The sequence below is a fragment of the Gymnoscopelus microlampas genome, assembly GCF_963454915.1.
Source record: "Gymnoscopelus microlampas genome assembly, chromosome: 4".
In the NCBI taxonomy this organism is placed as follows: Eukaryota; Metazoa; Chordata; class Actinopteri; order Myctophiformes; family Myctophidae; genus Gymnoscopelus; species Gymnoscopelus microlampas.
Genome location: NC_139941.1, coordinates 38,990,002 through 39,011,512, shown reverse-complemented (window position 1 = coordinate 39,011,512; position 21,511 = coordinate 38,990,002). Strand labels below are relative to the sequence as shown.

Sequence of the window (21,511 nt, the reverse complement as noted above, 5' to 3'; positions counted from 1 at the left end):
AAGTACATATTGATACCAATACTTTTGTACTTTTACTCAAGTAAATGTTGAATTCCAGACTTTGACTTAACAGAGTATTTCTACATTGCAGTATTGATACTTTTACTTAAGTAAAAAAGATTGAGTACTTTTTCCACCACTGGAGTGAGTGTCTCAAACTGACCCTGGATCAGCGATGGGAGGGTGGATGGCAGTGGCACAGTCTGTCTCTCTTGTCTTTCTGCATCTGGGGCTGTCCCTTCACCCATCCTCCCCCCTCCTATCTATCTCTGTAGTAGTAAATAATGTAGGATATTGCTACATGTCATAGAAGCTTTTAAGAATGGGTTCCATCATAAACTTGTAAAATAAAAGAACATTAGTGATCAGTATTCACACTGATATTTTGTCAGGTCTTTGTGTGTTCTTGTTTAGAGTGTTACCCCTGTTTTGCATTTAAAGTCTCATATTTACTTTCTTGGAGATCTATTGTATTTTACAAAACTATATCTGCTCCTGGCATTGTGCGGTACCTCAATATAATATAACTTAGAATTGGCTGTGAGGATGTTTCAAAGTGGAAGAATAGTGGGCAAGGGAATGTTTAATGTGTCTTTAGGGATCTTATGACAGAAAGGGTACTTGACTCTCAGCATTATTGGTCATCCCTGCAGGGGATTGCAAAAATGACTAACTCTGCTTCACTATATAAATTACACTACCACATAGTTGTTTCAGTGTGCCAACTACCCAATTATCCTTTGAGTTGGGTTTGTAATTCAATGTCCTGCAATACTCTTTAATGTTTTTTATCATTATTTTTCCAAGTATAAAACTACATTTTCTAAAGAACGCAAATAATGACTCAGGTTTTCTTTTTATTCAGAATCCATGTTTGAAATTCTGCATTACTTTTGATCTAAATTGTACTTTATTCCATTTGACAAAGACAAACAGAGCTATACAGTGAACCTTTTGTATTGATTTCTTTTTGCAACAGATCACCAAAAATCTCCTACAATCTTTATTCAAGAGCCCCTTGAAAGAAATAAAAACATACAAATTAATGAAATTCACAAAAATAAAAGTGCATTTTGTTTCGACTCCTGTGATACATTATACATGTATGTAGCGCTGCCGTCTTGGAAAAACCTCATAACTCCAATTTTGGTGTTCTTTTTCCTTTATTTTAATTGAAGGTTTACATGGTCCTTTATAGGTAGAGCAAGTTTCATGACCCCAGGGCCCATGAATCCCATTCACGACCCATTGAAAATGTTTTACAGAAACGCAAGTTTTGACTATCTGAAAATAAGGCTGTTTTTTCCTGAATTCCTAAAAAGTTGATGTGTTGAAGAGACAAGGTTTTAATTGGACAGCAGCGGTTAAATTCCCCTGAGCAGTCTCCTGTCTGGCATGCCAGTAAATTCAAGAAACATACTTGATTATCTGTTTTGTTTTTTCCTCAAATGCTATGACAAAGGCAATAGGGTTCTATTGAATTACATTTTTTGTGGTCTCGCACCATAGCCTTGCACAATATCTATGAAGATGTTTGGGGAAAGTGGTATACAGTATGATATATAGAGAACATCCCGATTTAGCCGTGATAACCATTTTATATGTTAGTTGGATGAAACGTGCAGATTGGGATGTACAGTATGTAGTTTGAAACATTGTTTTTGGAGTATATCAGAATTTTCCTGTAAAAGCAGTCGTATTTGGGTTAACTCAACTGTAGAACCCTTTGAACAGTAAAATGACTTGATTTAAATTGGCATTTCAGATAAGAAAAAAGAAAGACATTTAATCAGTGAATATCACTAGATTGGACTAAGCTGAAAACCGACCTCATTAAAATGAATACCTATCAATTGGTGGCTGATCATTAGACAAAAACACTTCTGAATGGCAGGTTGAATCATTCTGATGCAATGTATGTGATGTGACAATGGAATGGGATAAGGGTACGGCGTTCAGGCAGATTTATGTGCAAATGACATGAGGCTAATAACTTTACTGACCCTCATGTTTTCACATCTGTGAGCAAAGAAAAAAAGCAATCATTTTGCGGAACAAAAAAAACAAAAAAAAAGGGTTTGCAAAGTGTCTCATGACACACGCACATTACCCAGAGCCCTGAGGAAGTGACACTCACAACATTAGCATAAAACCACACATAGCAGCCATAAGCACTGGTGGTTAATGGTGGCATTGCTAGTGAGTGGGAATCAATTCTCTAGAGGAGTGAAACACGTTAACCCAATATAAATATGATCCAGTGGGAAAAAAACGAACAAAACAACTTTCATGCCCTGATTCAATGGCTATTTTGTCATCCAAGTGTTCTACAAAAAGAAAATACTTGTGCTATAATCTACCTGCTTGCTCCAGAAAACAACTGGCAGCACATGAACCACAGGGTGATTTAGAAACAGCAGCATTGCTGTGTTTTACGACTAATTTATATACTTTGTATAACCGTGTCACTTGCCACAAATAAGTGATTCTGAGTGACATGGTCGTACAGCGAAATATAAATTAGGCTTTACTCTCCCCTCTGTTATGAGCTAGCACCAACGATCAATTCAACATAATTGTCTGCAAATGTGCTTCACAAGATCTTTTTCAATCCCCTCGCATAAGAACTAGCCCAGCATGAGAGAATTCGATTGTTAAGACGTGACGTTGCGCCCCGCTAGAATAACTTCCGGGTCCAAGTGTTTTAATGTTAATAATAATAATGTTAAATCATAATAATAAATAAATACTTTGTACTTCTATGATATTAGCATTAAGACCCTTATTAACCCTCAATGGTTCATTTCTGAAAAAGGAGGTTATTGTAAAAAGATTTACGGGTTCCAACATGTTGTTTACAATGAAGAGTGGACGGCGCTGGTGCCTTTTGGACCCGGACGTGACATCGGACTACAAAATTACGTCAGACTTAAGAACCGAATAACTTCATACAATAATCAGTAACTTCTGTCTAGCCAAATAACTTGACTAGCTTTAGACTGAGCTAGATTTAACTGCTTGACATGATAAAAATGCCATTCCCATTTAGACCCACAAGGGCCTATTTTTGATTAATTCCTTTCACAGCGAGCGAATGATTCACAACCATGGCACACAAAAGGGAACTTCAAAGGATCCAAATTAAGATCCAACCAAACTCGGAAGCATCCAAATCAGTTCCAAAGTAGTTACAGTAAGCCAAATTAAAATGTTATAGTGCTTATGACTACAGAGGTACGGACACCTGAAAATACTTTTCTTTGGACAGCCAACAATCGAAACCACCAGACTCCCTTGATTTCACAAAAATGTTCTCTAGCTTTCCTCCAACCACGCAGCGGAATGAACAAACTGCTTCCAAAGACGTGACACAAACGATTACCAACTCAGGCAACCCTCTCTCCATCTACAGATCAGTCCAAGACGTACAGCTAAAGAAACTACAGTGATCAGACTGTAATCCTATTGCCTTAATTCATACAAAAATAAACCAGCTATAGTGATTCTTTTTTTCTTTTGACAGGTACAATACAAAACATCATAAAAAATAAATCATAAAAAAGAAAGAAAATAAATCCATATGGTAAAGCGATCAATAAGCATTCACCACTACAAGATTGGTGCAGAAGTGCCAGACTAATGGGGAATAGGCCACACCACGCTACAATGACTTTCCATTAGGTAGTGACCCCACCTGTATAGTCAGGGGATATTACAAAAAACATGGAATAAATTCCATACCAAGAAATGTATTCACCAATGCGTTTGTAAAGGTGTATATAGTAACACATTTCACAAAGGCTGAAATTCAACGGTCATAGTGGAATACATGACGTCTCTTTAAAGTTGGGGTACCTGCAACATTATGCAGGGAAAATGAAAATGTTTAATTCTGCCTCAAGTAGCATGTGAGGGGTCAAACTAGGGTTCTGCATTCATTGCAATCATTTGTTTTGCACCTAAACCAGTCCTTGGTGGAATAACAGCAGAAGCCCTCTTTTACAGTTTGTGTGAAGATATATATTTCTGGGTGCATATAAATTAAAGAGTAGCTTCATTAGTTTATTTAAATTTCTCAAATACAGTGATACTGCTTCACATTGTTAAATGCCTCAGGAGGTAGGGGGGAGCCCAGGGAGTCCCTGCCAAGACATCCAGAACACTTGGGTTCCGACAGCTCCTCACTGACCTCCACCCCTTCTCCAGACCCATAAGGGTCCATGTCTCTCCATTGAGGAGCCCATCTTCTGCAGATACCTGATGTCTTTGTGCCAAAGAGTGGTTTTGGTACAAAATAAATTGAAATGGAATTTAGAATTGTGAAAAACCCGTAGTTTGACCTCTCACATGCAACTTAAGGAAGAATTAAACCTTTGTGAAATGACTATTAGACACCTTTACAAACACCTTTACAAAGATTTCTTGGCAAGGAATTTATTCCAGGTTTGACCGTTTCAGTGATAACATTCCCTGACTTTGTAGTATTGTAGCATGGGTGAATATGAGCTCACTTCTTGAGCGCCTCTGGATTAAAAAAAGGTCAAGGACAGCAGCCTGTCAATCTCACAAAGGACCGAGCCCGAGTGCCTTCAATCACTTTGATTTAAGTTTCTTTTGCGGAAGGACACCATGCTTAGCAGAAATAGCCTACCCTCATACTGTATTAAAATCTAGATATGACATTATTTGCCAGACTCTAGTCTGTCCATGTCAGGGATATCATCGTACTGTACATAAGGGAATAGGGGGAGGCAAGTGAAATTGGCAACTTGACACATAATTTGGGGCAAATATGGAGTGCTAACAGCGTGCATTTGCAGTGTTCTAGGCCTACACAAAACAAACTTGTGACGGAAAGATGAGTAAAGCAAAACTATCCAAACAAAAGACACTTGGTAGCTACAACATAGACAAAATAATAACTTGGTAGTTATGACATACAAAATCATGTCATGATGGCACAAAATAACATTGCAGTAATGGTGACAGAGCCAAATAAGTTTACTCAGGAAACATTTCCCTTTGGTTTGGGATGTAGTGAACAAGAGTTAAAATATGGTACAGGGGTATGGATGGAGTGCTCCTAGTAGAGGAATCCCATTAAGGCTGAATCCCCAGGTCCGGACAAATGACTATGGATCCTGTTTGCACCAATTTGGGTCACACTTTGAAATGCACCAGTGTTGGCCTGCTCTGGCATATTGCGTGATAGAAAATGAGTTTGTCATTGACATATACCCATAACCATCATATACAATTCAAAAAAAGAAAAGAAAAAGAAAAATCTGATTCTGCAGTCTAGATGTGGGGACTCAGCCTCAAATAGCCATCAAAACAGATAATGTTCTTTAGAGGGGTGGGGGTAGGTGGTGGTTCAGAGCAGTGGGGCTTAAGCAGAAACTGGGATCTGACTGGTTCATCAAATGCTAGTTCAGTTTGTCCTGGAATATATACAAGTTGTTGGTGGTGGCCACAGCAATGATGTTGTCCAGAGGGTGCCAGGCGGTGTGGAGGATCTTCTTGTTAAAGTCCAGGCTGTCCACACTGATTTCATCCTTCTTGCGCTTCCCTCCTGTGCACACTTTGCGAGGTTTCAGGACGGACCGCGGCTTGCTGTTCTCCCGCGATGCCTCCAGGGTCATGTCCTGCCGGTAGCCTCGGTCGAACATCCTGAAGAAGTTGTTGTAGGAGCCGGTCATCACCACACTGCAAAGGAATGAAGACGGGGAGAATAAAAGGGTGAGGCAGCCGCGTAAGCAGTGGGGCAGGAATAGCATCAGTCTTAACCACTTAAGTCCGATACACGTCATCATACGACAAATAGCAATAATAAGATGATCAACAAGCTCACAACATCGTGAGCTTGTAGATCTATTATTTTTGCTATTTTGGTTAACATTTTGCATTTAATGACATGCCCAAAATAAGGATTTTGTTTTACTAGCCAGCATAAAGCAAGGACAGCCATATGCTCTGTATGGAGCAGACAGACAGTGCTTTCGAAGGCCTGTAAAGCTGCTGGTTTTAAAGCATGTTTGAATAAGCGAACCACCCAGAAAATGTAAGTCATGCACATTATATGCCTTGGATATTGCCAGCGGAAGATTAAGTATTAAGGAAAAAATTAAGAAAAAAGATCAGTCACAACTGCACATTTGGTTACTTTTTCCTAACAATCATAGCTTTAATCCCTGGTTGAACTGAACACCAAACACATAGGAAAATAAGAGGTTCTCACCTGTCGTTCCCGTTCCAACAGCACTCGAACTTGTCAAAGATGCAGTCGTTTTCATAGAGTGAGCACAACTTACTCCTGAGATATTCATGCACCTGTTAGAAGAAAGCCATTGAGTGATACAGTGAAAGCCATACTACGATGAAAATGTCATCAAAGTAAGGATGTAAACAATGAATTGATGGCTGTTCATTATTCATTCACATTCATGTCAGGCAAGCTTGACAGAAATTACTAATTTTATCTTGGCTCACCAAATTTCTGAATAAAGCGTAATAATTTAAATCGTCCACCAGGTGGAGCGGTATAGTGAGAGGATATCCAGGGTACAATTGTCAAACCAAATTCAACATAAATGCATAGACTCATATTCCAGGCCCTACTGAAGAATATGGTGATTTTCATTTCATTTAAGCCCCAACTGCAATTTCTCTCTTTTGCAGCTGTTCCATTTGACTGGTACCATCCTGGACATATTCTAATTTAATAAATGTTACTTCATTTATCTGTACTAGACCATACCCGGTCGGCGCAGCGCATCCGTGGGGGGATATGCGCACATGATCTGGCAACCCGGGAGGCAGTTCGTCCCATAGCTGGGCAGCCCCGTAACCATGGCGACAGTGTTTGACACAAAAACGCTAATAAGAAGCTGAGATTTGATGAAATCGAAAAACGGGCTTCACAGTTGCGTTCAGATGGTAATGGTCAATGGCTGTGTGCTAAATCAGAGCAATTGGTCCAGCCAGTGAGGAGAACCGGGTGTCTTCACCACCACCACTACAAACGCACAGAGGTTACTAGAATTATAGTAGGATAGTAGGATAGTAGGATGGCGGAGTATGGCAACACAAAACTGACACATTTGCCATGGTTACGAGAGCTCTCTATAATCAACTGCTGACCGTTCGAAATTGGTCGGGTTGTATTTCCCATTTTTGTATGTTGGCATACAGCGTATTAGAGCTGTTAATGTTGAATATTCAAATATGTATTCGAACATTAAAAATAAAAGGTTTAACTATAAAAAATAAGATTTGAATCCAACACGGTACCGCATTATTGTTAAATATAAATATCAACTTCCTGTTGATTTTACTATTGAAATACAGATCTGTGTTTGTTTATGTGCTGAAAGAGTGACTTTGAGAGCTGTTTCAAGTGCAATTTAAGTCAGCTATATTTCGAATATCCATTTCTAATCTACAGAGCAACTATTGAAGATATTGCCAATATCTAGAGTTACATCATGGCAACGTAACTACCCAACCTAAACCTCTACCAAAGTGTCATTGCAAAATGACATAGGAAATCTAAACCTACACTAAACAAAATCCTTCAAGTCATTCCTTGCAAAACATGCAGGGGGAAGTGATATTAAATTCTCTAAGCCAGTAGATTTATCAATTTTCACATTTTGGTGAATTTTCTTTGTTGCATTTTCACTGTTGCATTTTCTTGTGTCACTCATAATTTTATTGGTGCACTACATGAAATGAACCTTAATGACTATCAATTATGCATTTGTGAAATGTTCATCCCCATGTCAAAATATGAAGATAAACACTTCCCTTCTGGAGCAGTAGTGTGGAACATGTCAAGGACAGTGCATTTCAGCTTGTAGTAAAACATTTACATTTCAATTATGCAGCATACACCGACCTGATACGTCTCTACTGGCCGAGTCTCCATGTTGAGATCCCAGATTTTGACAGACAAGTAGTCACGGGTCATCATGTAGCGTCCACTGTGGCTGAACTTCACATCCGAGATGGAGGAGATAATTTCAGAGAAGAACGAGCGGTTGTTTGGATCCTCTGGCTCCTCAAACACTGATAAAAGATGGGCATGGTTGTCAGTTTAACACACCATGGACAGTCTTAAAATAATTGGCCGGAATTGTTCAGCACCATTTCATTTGAATGAACAATGTCTGCAGGGATACGGCAGAACTCGAACAAAAGAAAGAGGTACTAATGGGTAGTAAGCCCATAGCCATAATCAGGCACAACTCTCTCCATTAAGATCATCTGATAAATGGGTGCATCCCCAGAGGTCAGTCCTTACTGGCCTGTATTAGCTAGCCTTGCCACAGCTATCCAATTAACATTGTATTCAGAATCTAGAACAGTTAAAGGAGCCGTTAGCAGATTTAAAGAGACATTAGCAATTTCAATGTGTGCCCATAAAAAGACCACTTTGTAGCATAAGGAATGCTGCATCTGCATTCATGTTGGCAGCGTCTAATCCCATAATATGATCCCTTTTGCCGGACTTCAACATTCGTTCTGTCACAGCTTTCAACATCTCACGCATGGAACACACAGAAAATGTTGCTTACTTTTGGAGTGCTGATCACACAGTGCTGATGCCCTCATGTCACACAGCCGGATTGTGCCTTTGCTGCTGCTGTAGACGAAAGTGTTGCACTGGTTGGGGTGGAATTCCGCTGCTGTGATCACTTCAGTCAACTCCTCCATGTTTGCTGGCTTTATGTCAACAATGTCTGAAAAAAGGTCAAGGGACCAAACTAGCGTTTCCAGCGTTCCAGATGAGGAACCGTAGGAATTAACAAATTAAATACAAGTGGAACCTAGGTAGTTGCTTGCACCCCCAAAATAAAGAAAACCTAACAGCCAATTCTACAAATGCCTTCTAAAATCAGTAGTTATCACACTTTCAAGATTTTTCAGAAATGTTCAACAATAGCAGATGTGTTACTTCGTGCCACGCTGCGAGCTTGTACATCTGCAATTTTTTTAATAGACAACACAAAAATCTAAAATTACAGATTCTTTCCCGGTTTTCACATTGAACCAGAGATCTTTACAAGGAAAAAGGATACTAAAGCTACGATCAGTGATCTCCAAGTGCCAGAGGTTTATACGCAGGTCATCTGCAGACAGGTAGGTCTCACAATCACTATTGACAGAGATTGAGTTGATATGGTAGGTGTGAGCATTAGCAAACACCCGCCTAGGGCTGGCCTCCACCATCAAGTCCATGGGCCGAAACACTGGTACCTGAAGCCAAAAGGGAGAGGTGCAACATTTAGATCTTATTTAAAGAAATGAATAATGCAGAACCTGTTTTGTAGTGTTATTAGCAGAATCTTCTTTGTTTGCATTAATTTGTGCTACACGATTTTGGAATATCCATTTCTAATCAATGGACCAACTATTGTAGATATCGCTCCAATATTTTGAGTTACATCATGACAAGATAACTATACACAACCCAAACCTCTACCAAAGTGTCATTGTACTTTCAGTCAGAGGTCTGACATAAAATAGAGTTTCGATTCGACTTTCAAATACTGTTCCAATAGATTTTTTAAATACTAATTAAATATGCATTTATCTATCTATACTATTCGTGTGTGTAAAGGATATAATTTATTTCCTTTATTACTTTTTTACAGCCTATTTAAAACAGTTTACAAAAAAGTTTCCAATTCAAAATAAAATACTATAGTGCGTTTTCCAAACAGGAGAGGAAACCGAGTGTGGCTGTGCAAGTCTTCTGGTCAAAAACTTCAGCCACACAAGATCAGTGCCCGTTTTCACAGAGATGAATCCTCTACTATATTTTCCGGCACTTTGGCTATGTGAAAACGGGGTAAGTATATTTGGCTGTGTAACATATTTCTTTGCATTTTGTATTGAGCCTCTGTGCCTGCCGTTTGCATTGTCCCTTAGCGCTCCCTGTAGCTGTCTTCCACACTGGCACAGAAGTCAGAAAATAAACTGTAGCACTTGTCTCATCCATGTGTCATTGCATATAATAATATTACAGGGCGGATTGCAATTATTAATAATTCGAACCGCATCGAAACAGACACAAATTAGATTGGGGATGTACCAAAACACACACAAGCCGGGAACGATGCAAATTGGGAATGCATGCCCCACCCGGTTGTGCAATACCTGCTGCGGCTGTTTTCAAGAGTACCCAGTGTGGTACTGATTCGCATAGGACCAATTGACTAAATATGGAGCTACGGGAACCCTGATCCTACTGCTGACGTACAAGGGCATACACAAATGGGAGTTCCATTGTGCACGCCACCCATTATATTGGCACAAATGTGACACTCCACCAATCCGTGAAGCCCAGGTTGGGTAGGCCAATCAGCCCCCCCCGTTTTTTTGTTTCTCGATAACTGTTGGTGCGAACGAATTGCCACTTGGCAGTGCACATCCCCGGGTCATCTGTGACACACAAAAGGTTGAGGGCGAATGGTGCCCGAGTTATGCCCGAGACAGACACGCATGTGAATTTATAAATAGATTAACAGCCATTACTAGGAATATGCAAGTAAACACATTTCCTTTAAATAACGCCTTTCATTTTGTTAAGTACGGATTTGGATATTTTTTTAAACTATGTACATCAGAGCTTTGCCGTAAATTCCAAACATGATCAGTCATGATAGTTGCCAGCCTACACACCCGTAGTGATGTGACAGTATGGGGATCTCTGTAACGTCCATCTTCTTCCTTCAAGTTGTAGCCCTCTGGTCTCTTGTCTCGCTCGCTAATTTTCCACAGCTTTATGGTTTTGTCTGCAAACATAGAGACATAAAACAGGAAAGATTAATTTCAGTGACAGGTGACGGTGAACACAAGTGCCATAATTCACTACTTACTATAATAAACTTTATTTATAAAGCACCTATCAAACCAAAGTTACCAAGTGCTTCACATAAAACTGAATAAAAACAAAAATAAAATTCAGCAACAGAATAAAAACAAAAACATGATGACGTGTCTAAAATATAAAGTGCAGTGAATAATAAACACATCAAGTTAAATTTATGGAAAGGCCTTTCAATAAAATTAAGTTTTAAGAAGCAAAACTGATTTACCCAGTCTGAGCTCCTCAGCCAGGTCATTTCAGAGCCAAGTGGCATTGAAACATAACATGGTCAATTTAATCAAGTACATTGTGGTATGTAAATTATGTTACTACCCTTTGTGCACACTCATAGCAGCCAGTGGTCCTCAAGAGCTCCACACAGTGGGCCGTGGAAACTGACAAAATATTTTAAACTATTAATTAAAAGAGTTTTTCCCCCCTAACATCTACATTTTGTTTTTCACATTTAGATTTTGCAGACAAATTACTCTCTGGCACAAAAATACCTGCCAATTAAGTATTAACAACAATGGCGATTTGTGGGCCTGTCACATGAGGTTTGGCCTTATAGATCGAAATGTCTTCAATGTTGGCCGGCTTCTGTGTGTTTCCTTAATCTTAGAAGAGTCATTTAAGTAGAATATTTAATTAAATCATTGCAGCAACACAGCAATAGTTTGTACTAGGTCATAATGCCCCTCCCTGTATGTACAAGTATTAGTACCCAGTTGGACAAAAAGGTTGAGAACCCTTGGTCTATAGTCTACACATTGTATATAGCATTTTCCTTCAGTGTAATACACCAACCTCACCGAGTCAAATTCCTACTGTCCAAACATACTTGGCAATAAAAAAATAATTCTGAGAAAGTCTTCACTTAGCAGCTGCTCAGAATGCTGGCAGACAGGTTTTACGGGAAACTAAGACTACATGTGCACACATGAAGTAGATAAATTCAAATAAAGGAATCAGAAACACCTGCACACCGTCTTCACTTGCTCAATCCCCCCCCCCCCCCCCCCCTGCCTTAACAGTCAGGATTTTATTACAGCGTTATGACTCTCTTACTAACCATTGGTGGACAAGAGGAACTGTGCTGCATTCTTCTGAGGCAACCACCGGATCTTGTTGATTTTCTCCTCTATCTCAAGGCTTTTCAGGTAGTCGAACTCAGGCTCGTGACTCTGGAAGGTGCTGTAAACATTGTACTCTCCACGGCACTGTGGCTGATTTTTACTCTAAACAATGACACACAACAACACCACAGTGAGTTCCCAAGTCACATCACAGAACTACAACGAGACGTTGATTAATCATCGACTTTTATAGACTTCACATCGACTTTTAAAACTACAAAATCGTGATAAATGCTCATTTATTTATGCCAAGCCATCTTGAAATTGCTTAATATCTTTACACAGCAGCCAGGAACACCACGTTTAATTTCATATGGAACAAAGATGAGTGTTGGCATTTTGGTTGAAGTTGTAAATTGCACAAGACATTTTTATATGATAGGTTACATCACTGAACCGGTTATTTGATTACTAAGATCACACCTAAAATAAACACACACCCAATAATATATTCAAGGTCAAGCTCAAGTGAAATCTTTCCGGTGTCCCCCCCCCCCCACACCACATCTGTCCAACTAGCGCCAGTTATCTTAAGTACAGATCCATCATTTGCTTAACGCTAGAGCCAGACTGATATATCAGCCATTATTTGAGTTTTTTTACAACATTGGTATCTTCAATTATGCAGTTGATGTGTACTAATTTTTTTGTTTTACAACTTTCACCCTGGCATCCCAATTTGGGGCATTTCATTATAGGTTAACATTTTCCATTGTTGAAAAAATAGTAGATCTACAAAATAATTGATTCAATTATTTTTCACTTTCTACAAAAATGTGAGTCAAAACATCAGTAATCGGTGGTCTAGACTCTAGAACACTCAGAAATCGGGACCGGACCTACAAATCTGGCATCGGTAGGGCTCTACATGACATAACAAAAATCTGGTATTGTCTACATGAAGACAAAGCTTCAGGAGACCACAGATTCACATCAACCCAGATGAGTCACAGCAACTTACCTCTGGCTCCTGCTGAAAGATGACAACTCGACCGCCTTTGTCCCCAGTGGCTAGTAGCTCTCCAGAGTGGTTGAATTCAACAGTAGATATGATGTCAGCTGTCAGAAAGGTATTGCAATTACTGACGATTATTCAAACCACCCCCCACATCCTCATTTTGCCATATGTGCCGACATATTCTACAGCAAATGCTGATGCTCTCTAGCTCTAAATGGGACCAGTAATTAGATGGCTAATCAATAGCCTTTTGTTTCCTGCCATTTCAGATGTCTTTTTATACAAATCATTCAACCACATATATAAGCCCAACAGAGACATATTTCTTTCCGTGTGTACGGTCATATTTTCAAAAGATTTTCCCCCCAGTTTGCAGTCATTGATTTTGAAAGACGGGACAAAGAGCCCGGCTACCAGAGATGGCAACGGAACCCATTGACTTGTTTACTGGAATTTGGCATGTCAAAGCAGAGCATGTTACAAAGTGATTCCAAATATAGCAACCGTGTTCCAATTTTTCTTAATTATATGATATAATCTGATAGCATGTTCACATGATATATTATAATCTTGTGCAATCTGAAAAGTATTGTTTACTAATTGGCCTTTAATAGGAGAAAAGAAATGACTTGCCATCTGCAGCTACTGAATCAAGATGAGTATTCTCATCAATCCCACAATACAACAATCAATCCTTTATCTCGGCCTGGCACAAATCTCAGCTGTATCCTTAAAATAGACAATCGCACAAGTTGCTCTGCTTCTAATGCTTCACACAAATGGCCTGTACAACTTGACTCCATGCACTTGCATACGAGACAGACAATGGGCGTGAAAGAGTGGAGAATGAAGGAATGTTTTTTTTAGGGCAACAAGGAAAACTTGCACAAGCCTAGTGTCGAGTCTTGCGATTAAGCCTTCGTATTGCTTTGTGTATTGACACAATAAGGACAGGCTAACAGTTACCCTTGTTCTCAGGCACAATTTACTGTAAACAACCATGCAGTGTACGTCACATATACGAATCCATCACATACTATAAACAGATGCATTTCAGAATCTTGTGCATCACTAATACTCACTGGATACAAGGACAAGGGAACTACCACCACCTTATTAGCAAACATTCTGTATATTTTTCCCTTTGTATAGGGAAAAGATTTTGCATTAAACTTGATCATGCACCATCAAAAATGTTACCAAGGGTATACATTTGTTTTGAGCAAATATGCCTCAAATTAAAGACCACTGAGATCAAAGCAGTGCATCGAGAACTGCAAGGCAGATTGATTCTCATCTCAGCCACTAGTTGAAACCTGGAATCACACTTACCCCAATTGTCACTGTCAATACAGGACACAGATGCTACGTGTTACACACATGTCACAAAGCAAAGTGATTTGAACTATCCAAAGGGTTAGCTTAACAACTGTCGCGTTTGGGTGAACGATAAGATGCCCTTTGTCTGCAACAAGTCCAAACCACCACATTGATTGCTTTGGAGACTGAATCCTCCTTCATAATGAGACAGCATTACTATGTGTGAGGCAAAACACCTTGGCTTTACAAGTACAGAAGCGCAAAACGCCATGTATTTTTTTCTTTTTTTTTACTGAAACCCATAGTATTACCTTCAGGCAAGCTAAGCCAGAATGCAATTCGAACAAGGCAGGTGCTCCTCCTGCGAGCTATTATTAACCATCGATCACATGGACACCTACCTTCAGCGACGTCGTCATCGATAGCTCCTTTAACTTGGGAGAAGCACCATTGCACATCGTTGCTCCCACCACCGGCTCCTGCACATTAAACACAAATCACAAAACAAATCACACCCAAATCACACACACAGACACTCAAACATGATCTGACAACTTTAGCACGCGTTAGCTTGCAGCTGCTAACTGGCTTCCAAGTCATCATCGATGAGGAGGGGAGGCCACAAAATGTACTTCTTTAACCTTATTATTAAGTGTTCGTGGATATAGTGATTCATCCCCGTAATCTACAACATTGTTTTGCATGTGTGGAAACAGCTGAGTTGTGGGAGGCGTAGAGACAGACATCCATCACAACCACAGCATCTTGCAACTACAAGTATCCTATCAGGCTAACTAGCGTTAGCATCGGTAGCATTAAAACAAATATATATCACCTGTATGCTCAACAACGTGGAACTTAGTTGTTATACAGAATAATAAACCTTTATTTCCGGCATTTTAAAAGCAAGGTTTGCTCAATATCCATGTATTTTTTTTACCTGCCATGGTGAGCGAGGGAGGGATGTTTGTTGCGGGTTTGGGGCCCTGTTGTTCGGGTTGGCTGGGTGGGTTCTGCTCCTTCTGACTGACCGGAGAGCAGCAGCGTTGCCAGGTTCTGCGAGAGAAACAAGCAACTAGGAAAACAAGCCCAAAAGATGCACCTTGCTTTATAGGCCACATGAGCACTTTTAAACCTACGTGCATCGGCTAATTGAAAATAGTCGATCTACAAGCACAAAGGCTTGTAGATCTGCTATTTTCAAAAACTCTTGGAATAAAATGTGGAATTTATTTTTGTGGAAACATTCTAACACAAATGCTCCCAAGTAAGCAAGTACAAAACATTTATGAAAATATTTGAGATCCACTGGTTTAAAAAAATATAATAATTGTAATATTTTTAATTTAAAGCTAGTATAAATAAGCAACTGGACTTTAGAAATGAGCCTCAAAAACCACAACTCGCAACTAGCAATTTTTAAAGCAACTTTGCAGAAAAAGAAGCCTAAAGTCGCTTATAATAAGCCGACATGGCAACACTGCCCGTAGACCAGTGGACGAAGCTAAGCTAGGAGGCTATGATAAGAGGAGGCGTTAGCAGCGAACCTGTAACCGGAACACCTTACGGCTCCTCTTTCTCGCACACGAGTCACAAAGGATGATTAAATAGCTCCAAAACAGTTCGCAAGCAAAGAGAAAGTCAACGGCGAATCCTCCGTATGGCTTTTTTCCCCCAGACTTTGAACTGCACTTTGAGGTTTCTCTTCCCCTCGCCTCGTCTCCCTGCCTCAGCCTCTCCCCTGCATACACTTTCAAAATGGCGCAACGCGGGAGGCGTTCAGCGACCAGCGAACAGGGCAGTGTTGCCATGTTTTGTGAGAGAAATAAGCAACCAGTAAGCATCAAGAAATAAGCATCAGTCTAGGAAAACAAGCCCAAAAGAAGGCCACATAGCCGATCTAGAAGCTCACAACGCGTCGCTTGTAGATCTGCTATTTAAAAAAAAAAAACTTTAAGAAAATGTGAATAAAAAGAAATAATGATTTTAACAACACAAATCTTATATGGGGTCCCTGGTATAACATGTTTTCAGATGGGGGTTTGTCCTTATTTTTAACTATGGGTCTGTCAGACAAATACATATTCATTTGGGGGTCCTTTTTGGCATGAAAATGTTTGAGAACCACTGTTTTTAAAGAACAATAGGAAACAAAAAATAAGCAACTACACTCAGAAACAAGCCCCAAAAAAACGCAACCCGCAACTACCAATATTTACAAGCAACTTCACAGAAAAACAAGCCCAAGGTCGCTTGTAATAAGCGGATAATGGCAACGCTGGAACAGGGATGATCGTAGCCTCGTATCGACCAATAGACTAGGGCCTCCGGAGTACGACGGTGTCGCGTGCCTAAAGGAACAGATCTACAAGTGATCAACGCCCCATGCGGCGACAATTGATTGAGATGTAGTTTTAGGCATGCGCGACAAACTCGGCGATTAATTAATTGATGGTTTCAATTGCCACTTTTCCTGTAATAACACACACACACACACACACACACACACACACACACACACACACACACACACACACACACACACACACACACACACACACACACACACACACATGCTGTAATATAAACAAAACGAAAGGTTCAGAAATTGAATATTATTTCTCTGTAATGCTGTAATGCTTCTTGGAAATACATTTGGAAAGTCTGTTTATTTCACTTTTAAATGGTTGTAAGGAACATGTAGGCCTATTTGTGGGATGAGCAGCAAGCACAGCTCAGTATGTGGGTTGTGCACATCATCACATGAGATGTAGATTGGTGGATTGGATGATTGAAGTTCATCAGTATTAGAGAGAACACAGTGGGGGTTATCAGAGACATACAGAGACTACGAGTCATTCCACGAATTCGGTACACTTTGCACTTTTTTTTTGTTGAAAAATCGATGGAAACGAATTACTTTTTTGAATAGCCCACACCATTAAGGACATATTTAACATGCAGAAAAACATATTTTCCCATCTCAGGCATTAAATTAATATTTTTATATGGAATAATATATGTAACAGGGTTGAAATTCATAACGGGGTTGAGATTTTTTACTCAAAATGGCCATAACTCTACCTGTGATGATTAAGAGGAGACCACATGGCATGCATGACATTAGTCAATCACATATATTGCTGAAATGACAAAGACAATTTAAAATAATAATAGTTTTCTGTCTTTATTTCATGTAACGGGGTTGAGTTAATTATGCTTTACGACCACGCTTTGAAAGTATAAATGACCCTAAATAGCTGTATAAGAAGTTCGAAATGTTCCTCTTTCTGCAGCATCTTGCTCAGAAGACTTGTAGAATGCCATCACATGTTGTTGATGCCACTAAAGGGTCAGTTTATACTTTTTACAGAGAGGAGAATGACTTGTGTAACGGGGTTGAGTGTGACTGTGGGACAGAGCTATATAACATGATTTTAATGATAAATCAACTATTTATTAAAAAACGAAACATGACTAGCAATAGAGTACATTGCTGGTTTTATGTGAATAATATAAGTTATGGATTATTCTACACTTTTAGTAGTCATATCTGAAGGCCAATCTCTCTATCGGCCATTGGGGACATGAAAAATGGGCAAATTTAGGCGGTGTCTACTGTAGAAAAGGCAGATAATTTCAGATATAAAGATAAAATATATAATATTTTTACACAATAGTAAAGGGAACATGTCAATTGATTCTAAAAAGCTTTTAAAATTTGATTTTGGTGACCCGATGGATACAATACACTTAAAAAGGTCAGAGGGGACTGCAAAGTGTACCGAATTCGTGGAATGACTCCTATACCTATGAGAATGGAATGGCCTGCCAATTAAGTGCCAACAGTCCTGAATTTATAATCAATTACAACTTAGGTATTTAGCAGACGCTCTTATCCAGACTGACTGACTGACTGACTGACAATAAGTAATGTAAATAATCACATATATAGAATGCAGAGAGAGCAGTGTAGTAGGCCTACCTCTAGAAACTAGGATACCAGGTAAATAATGAACCTGGCATCTGTCTAAATAACATGCATCTAAATGACAGTCACATTCGTAATATTTGTGGTCAAGAAAAACAAACCTAAGAAACAAAACATGAGAACGAGTGACTATACTTAAACCGTCAATACTTAGTAAACTTGACCTTTTGCTCTGTTGGTGTGGCTCTGTTTTCCCTACACCAAACCTCTTTGCCTCAGAATAGGGATGCTAGGGTTGAAGTGGTTAACGTAAAAACATTAAATGGATCCTATCACACAAAGATTTGGCGGCCCCGCTGTAGTACCTCTGAGGACCCCCTAGGGGTCCCAGACAGACCCCCTGTTGAAGACCCCTGGTCTAGGACATTGGAGCGTTGGTTCAGACTGCTGTCCTGTGTTAGCTGATCTGAGTGAGCGGGAGGGGTTGTAGGGTTGGATCAAGCCTTGAAGGTATGGGGGTTAGCGTGCCTTTGGTTACCTGTAGGCCAACAACATTAGTGTTTTGTACTTGGTGTGGGCAGCAACTGGGAGCCAAAGAGCAAGTGCACAAGGGGGAGACAAGTGAACATTTTGGCTGATTGAAGACCAGGCTTGCTGCGGCATTCTGGATCATTTGGAGGAGCTTAAGTGAGCATGCCCGGAGGCCAGTGAGGAGGGAGTTAAGCTGTGAGATGATTGAGGCCTGGATAAAGAGTTGGGCTGACCACAACCCAATTGAACATTTGTGGGATCAGCTTGCGTGCTGTTCGTGCTAAAGTGACCAATATGATCACGTTTACTGACTTGCGACAAATCCTGGTTGAGGAGTGGAATGCCATCCTACTCCCACAGCAGTGTGTGACCGCTGGTGATCAGCATGAGTGATCAGCATGCAGGCTGTTGTGGCTGTGTATATGGTTTGTTCACACACTACTGACTGAGGCTCCTGACAGTTTGTTAAATGAATAAATTGTAAAATTGCCAATATGTCTTGTTTCTTCCTAGTTTCTGATAGACTTCATTCATCCAATCCACCAAACAAAACAAAAAATGTCATTAGCAACAGCAGAATAAGCTTTTTGGCATTGGCAGAGAATATTTGGCAAATATTTCATGGGTGCAATCCACATACTGTGCTGCTCGTCCCACAAATGCATGTTCCTTAAAATTGCGGCACCATTTAAAAGTGAAATAAACAGGGGTAAAAGCATTGTTACAATCTAGAAATAATCTTAATTTCTTAACCTTGTGTGTGTGTGTGTGTGTGTGTGTGTGTGTGTGTGTGTGTGTGTGTGTGTGTGTGTGTGTGTGTGTGTGTGTGTGTGTGTGTGTGTGTGTGTGTGCGCAGTATAATGTATATTCTGTGAAAGACCTCTAAACTGACATAACTGTTAGCCTAAATTCCGCTATAAAATATTGAGGATTAAAACATTTCATCTTAAATATTACATATTTTAATCATTTTAGGTTTCATCCCTAACTGTGCATAATATAAAATATAAATCCTTTTGGTTTATAAAAATACCTCTTATGTTACTTCAATGTTTAAAGATCAGCAGTACACAATGGTTCAAATATAATAGATGACGGACAATTGTTTGTTTGTTTGATAACAAAAAATAATAATATTGTAATGCTGATAGCGTGACAATCAATCAATGGTAGTGTCTCAATATTTGGTCTGATACATTAAAACTAAATGTTGTTTAAAAATGTAGCCTACATATGCTGCAAAAGAGCCTATTTCACTGTATAAATGAGAGTATAATGGATGGGCATATAAGAAACAAACATGACAAACAAGTCCCCCAAAATCAGCTTCTGTAGATGCTCATTTGGAGAAAACTGGGTAATATCCGTAATATCCTTTTTTCCCCCTTCTTCTTTTTTTTAAGGATAATATCAGATTCAGGACACATTGCTTCATCACAGAACTGTCCCAGGACCCGGACCATCCTTTTTTGCAAAAAAAAAAAAAGAATATGACAGAATATTTAGTATTTTATGAATGACCACAAGATGGCAATATTGAATTAGCCTACTACTGTAGCAGCCTATGTGGTCTGGTTTAGGGGTTCATATTCCATTGCACTGGAATAGGAACTCAGATCTCCTTATTGAACTGGCATGGTAGGCAGTCAACCACAGAGGAGATTGTGTGCACAAGTTGTATCTGTATAGGCCAGGTGCTGGACATCAAGGCAAGGATCAAAGAGAAGAAGGTAAAAACATCCACAGTGTGCAAATGTTTTACCTTCTTCTCAGGGAGTCAAGCACAACAGAGGTGCAAGTACAGTTCAGACCAGACTAGTTCTCAGATCCTTGGCTTCCTGTCTGTCAAATTATTGATTTGTTGTTTTATAAAGCACTGAATTGCTTTGGGCCAAAGCACATTTATGATCTGCTACATTATGTAGCCTACCACCAAGACTTGTCAGGTTGTCTAGGACAGGTCTGCTTTCTGTTCCCAGATTCAAAACTAAATGAGGAGAAGCAGCGTTCATGCACCACATACCTGTAACAAACGCACAGAAAACTGCAGGTTTGCTACAACTCTCAGTTATTTTAAATCAAACCTAAAGGTTTGTGTTTGTCACTGTACTTTATTGAGGCTTTTCAACCTGAAACTTTATTCTTGTATTTTATTTTATGAATTGTATCTAAATGCCTTTTTTAATGTGTTTATTTTGCAGTTTGTTTTAATGCTTTTATGTTTTCTCAACTTCAACTTTATTGTCACATTACAGATTTACAAGTGTAAAAAGGGGAGTTACAACTCCCTTGAGCAGACCCTGTAAATTGTTTCAAGTATGCGGGGGCACACAATTTAAAAGTCTTAGGATCTCAAGCGTCAGACAGTCCTGGGAGCGTATATGATAGGCTCCAGTATTCCAATGTGAAAGAGAATTTAAGTAGGAGGTAAACTCTTTGTAAATAAATACAAACCAGTGCTGATTTCTCCTAATAGCAAGGGAGGGCCAACCAACCCTGAGGATGCAATGGTGGGTACTATAATAACCATTCTTTGTTATTAATCTGAGTGTCGAGTGATAAACTGAATCCAAAGTTTTAAGTGTGGTAGCTGATGAATTTTTGTAAATGATGTCCCCATAATCCAAAGCAGAAAGGAAAAGTACCTAATTTAGCCTCTTCTGTTTCAGTATAAGAAACCAAGTTTCATCCAAAACATCTTAGTTAAAAGTCTTGTCAGCATTTAACACTAATTTAAGATTTAAATGTAATGTAATTGATAT

General features: G+C 39.4%; 1 protein-coding gene across 1 annotated transcript; it reads right to left on the bottom strand.

Moving 5' to 3' along the window:
- Positions 1-844: 844 nt before the first annotated feature.
- On the bottom strand, positions 845-16,026 carry ppp2r2aa (protein phosphatase 2, regulatory subunit B, alpha a). The gene is made up of 11 exons (XM_084055844.1): positions 15,835-16,026; positions 15,228-15,343; positions 14,689-14,766; positions 12,971-13,068; positions 11,946-12,111; positions 10,687-10,799; positions 9,081-9,258; positions 8,577-8,741; positions 7,898-8,067; positions 6,239-6,330; positions 845-5,706 (listed from the first exon to the last, which is right to left on the bottom strand). The coding sequence occupies exons 2-11, from the start codon at positions 15,232-15,234 to the stop codon at positions 5,427-5,429; spliced, it is 1,347 nt and encodes a 448-aa protein (XP_083911970.1). The 5' UTR covers positions 15,235-15,343; positions 15,835-16,026; the 3' UTR covers positions 845-5,426.
- Between the last annotated feature and the right edge of the window lie 5,485 nt (positions 16,027-21,511).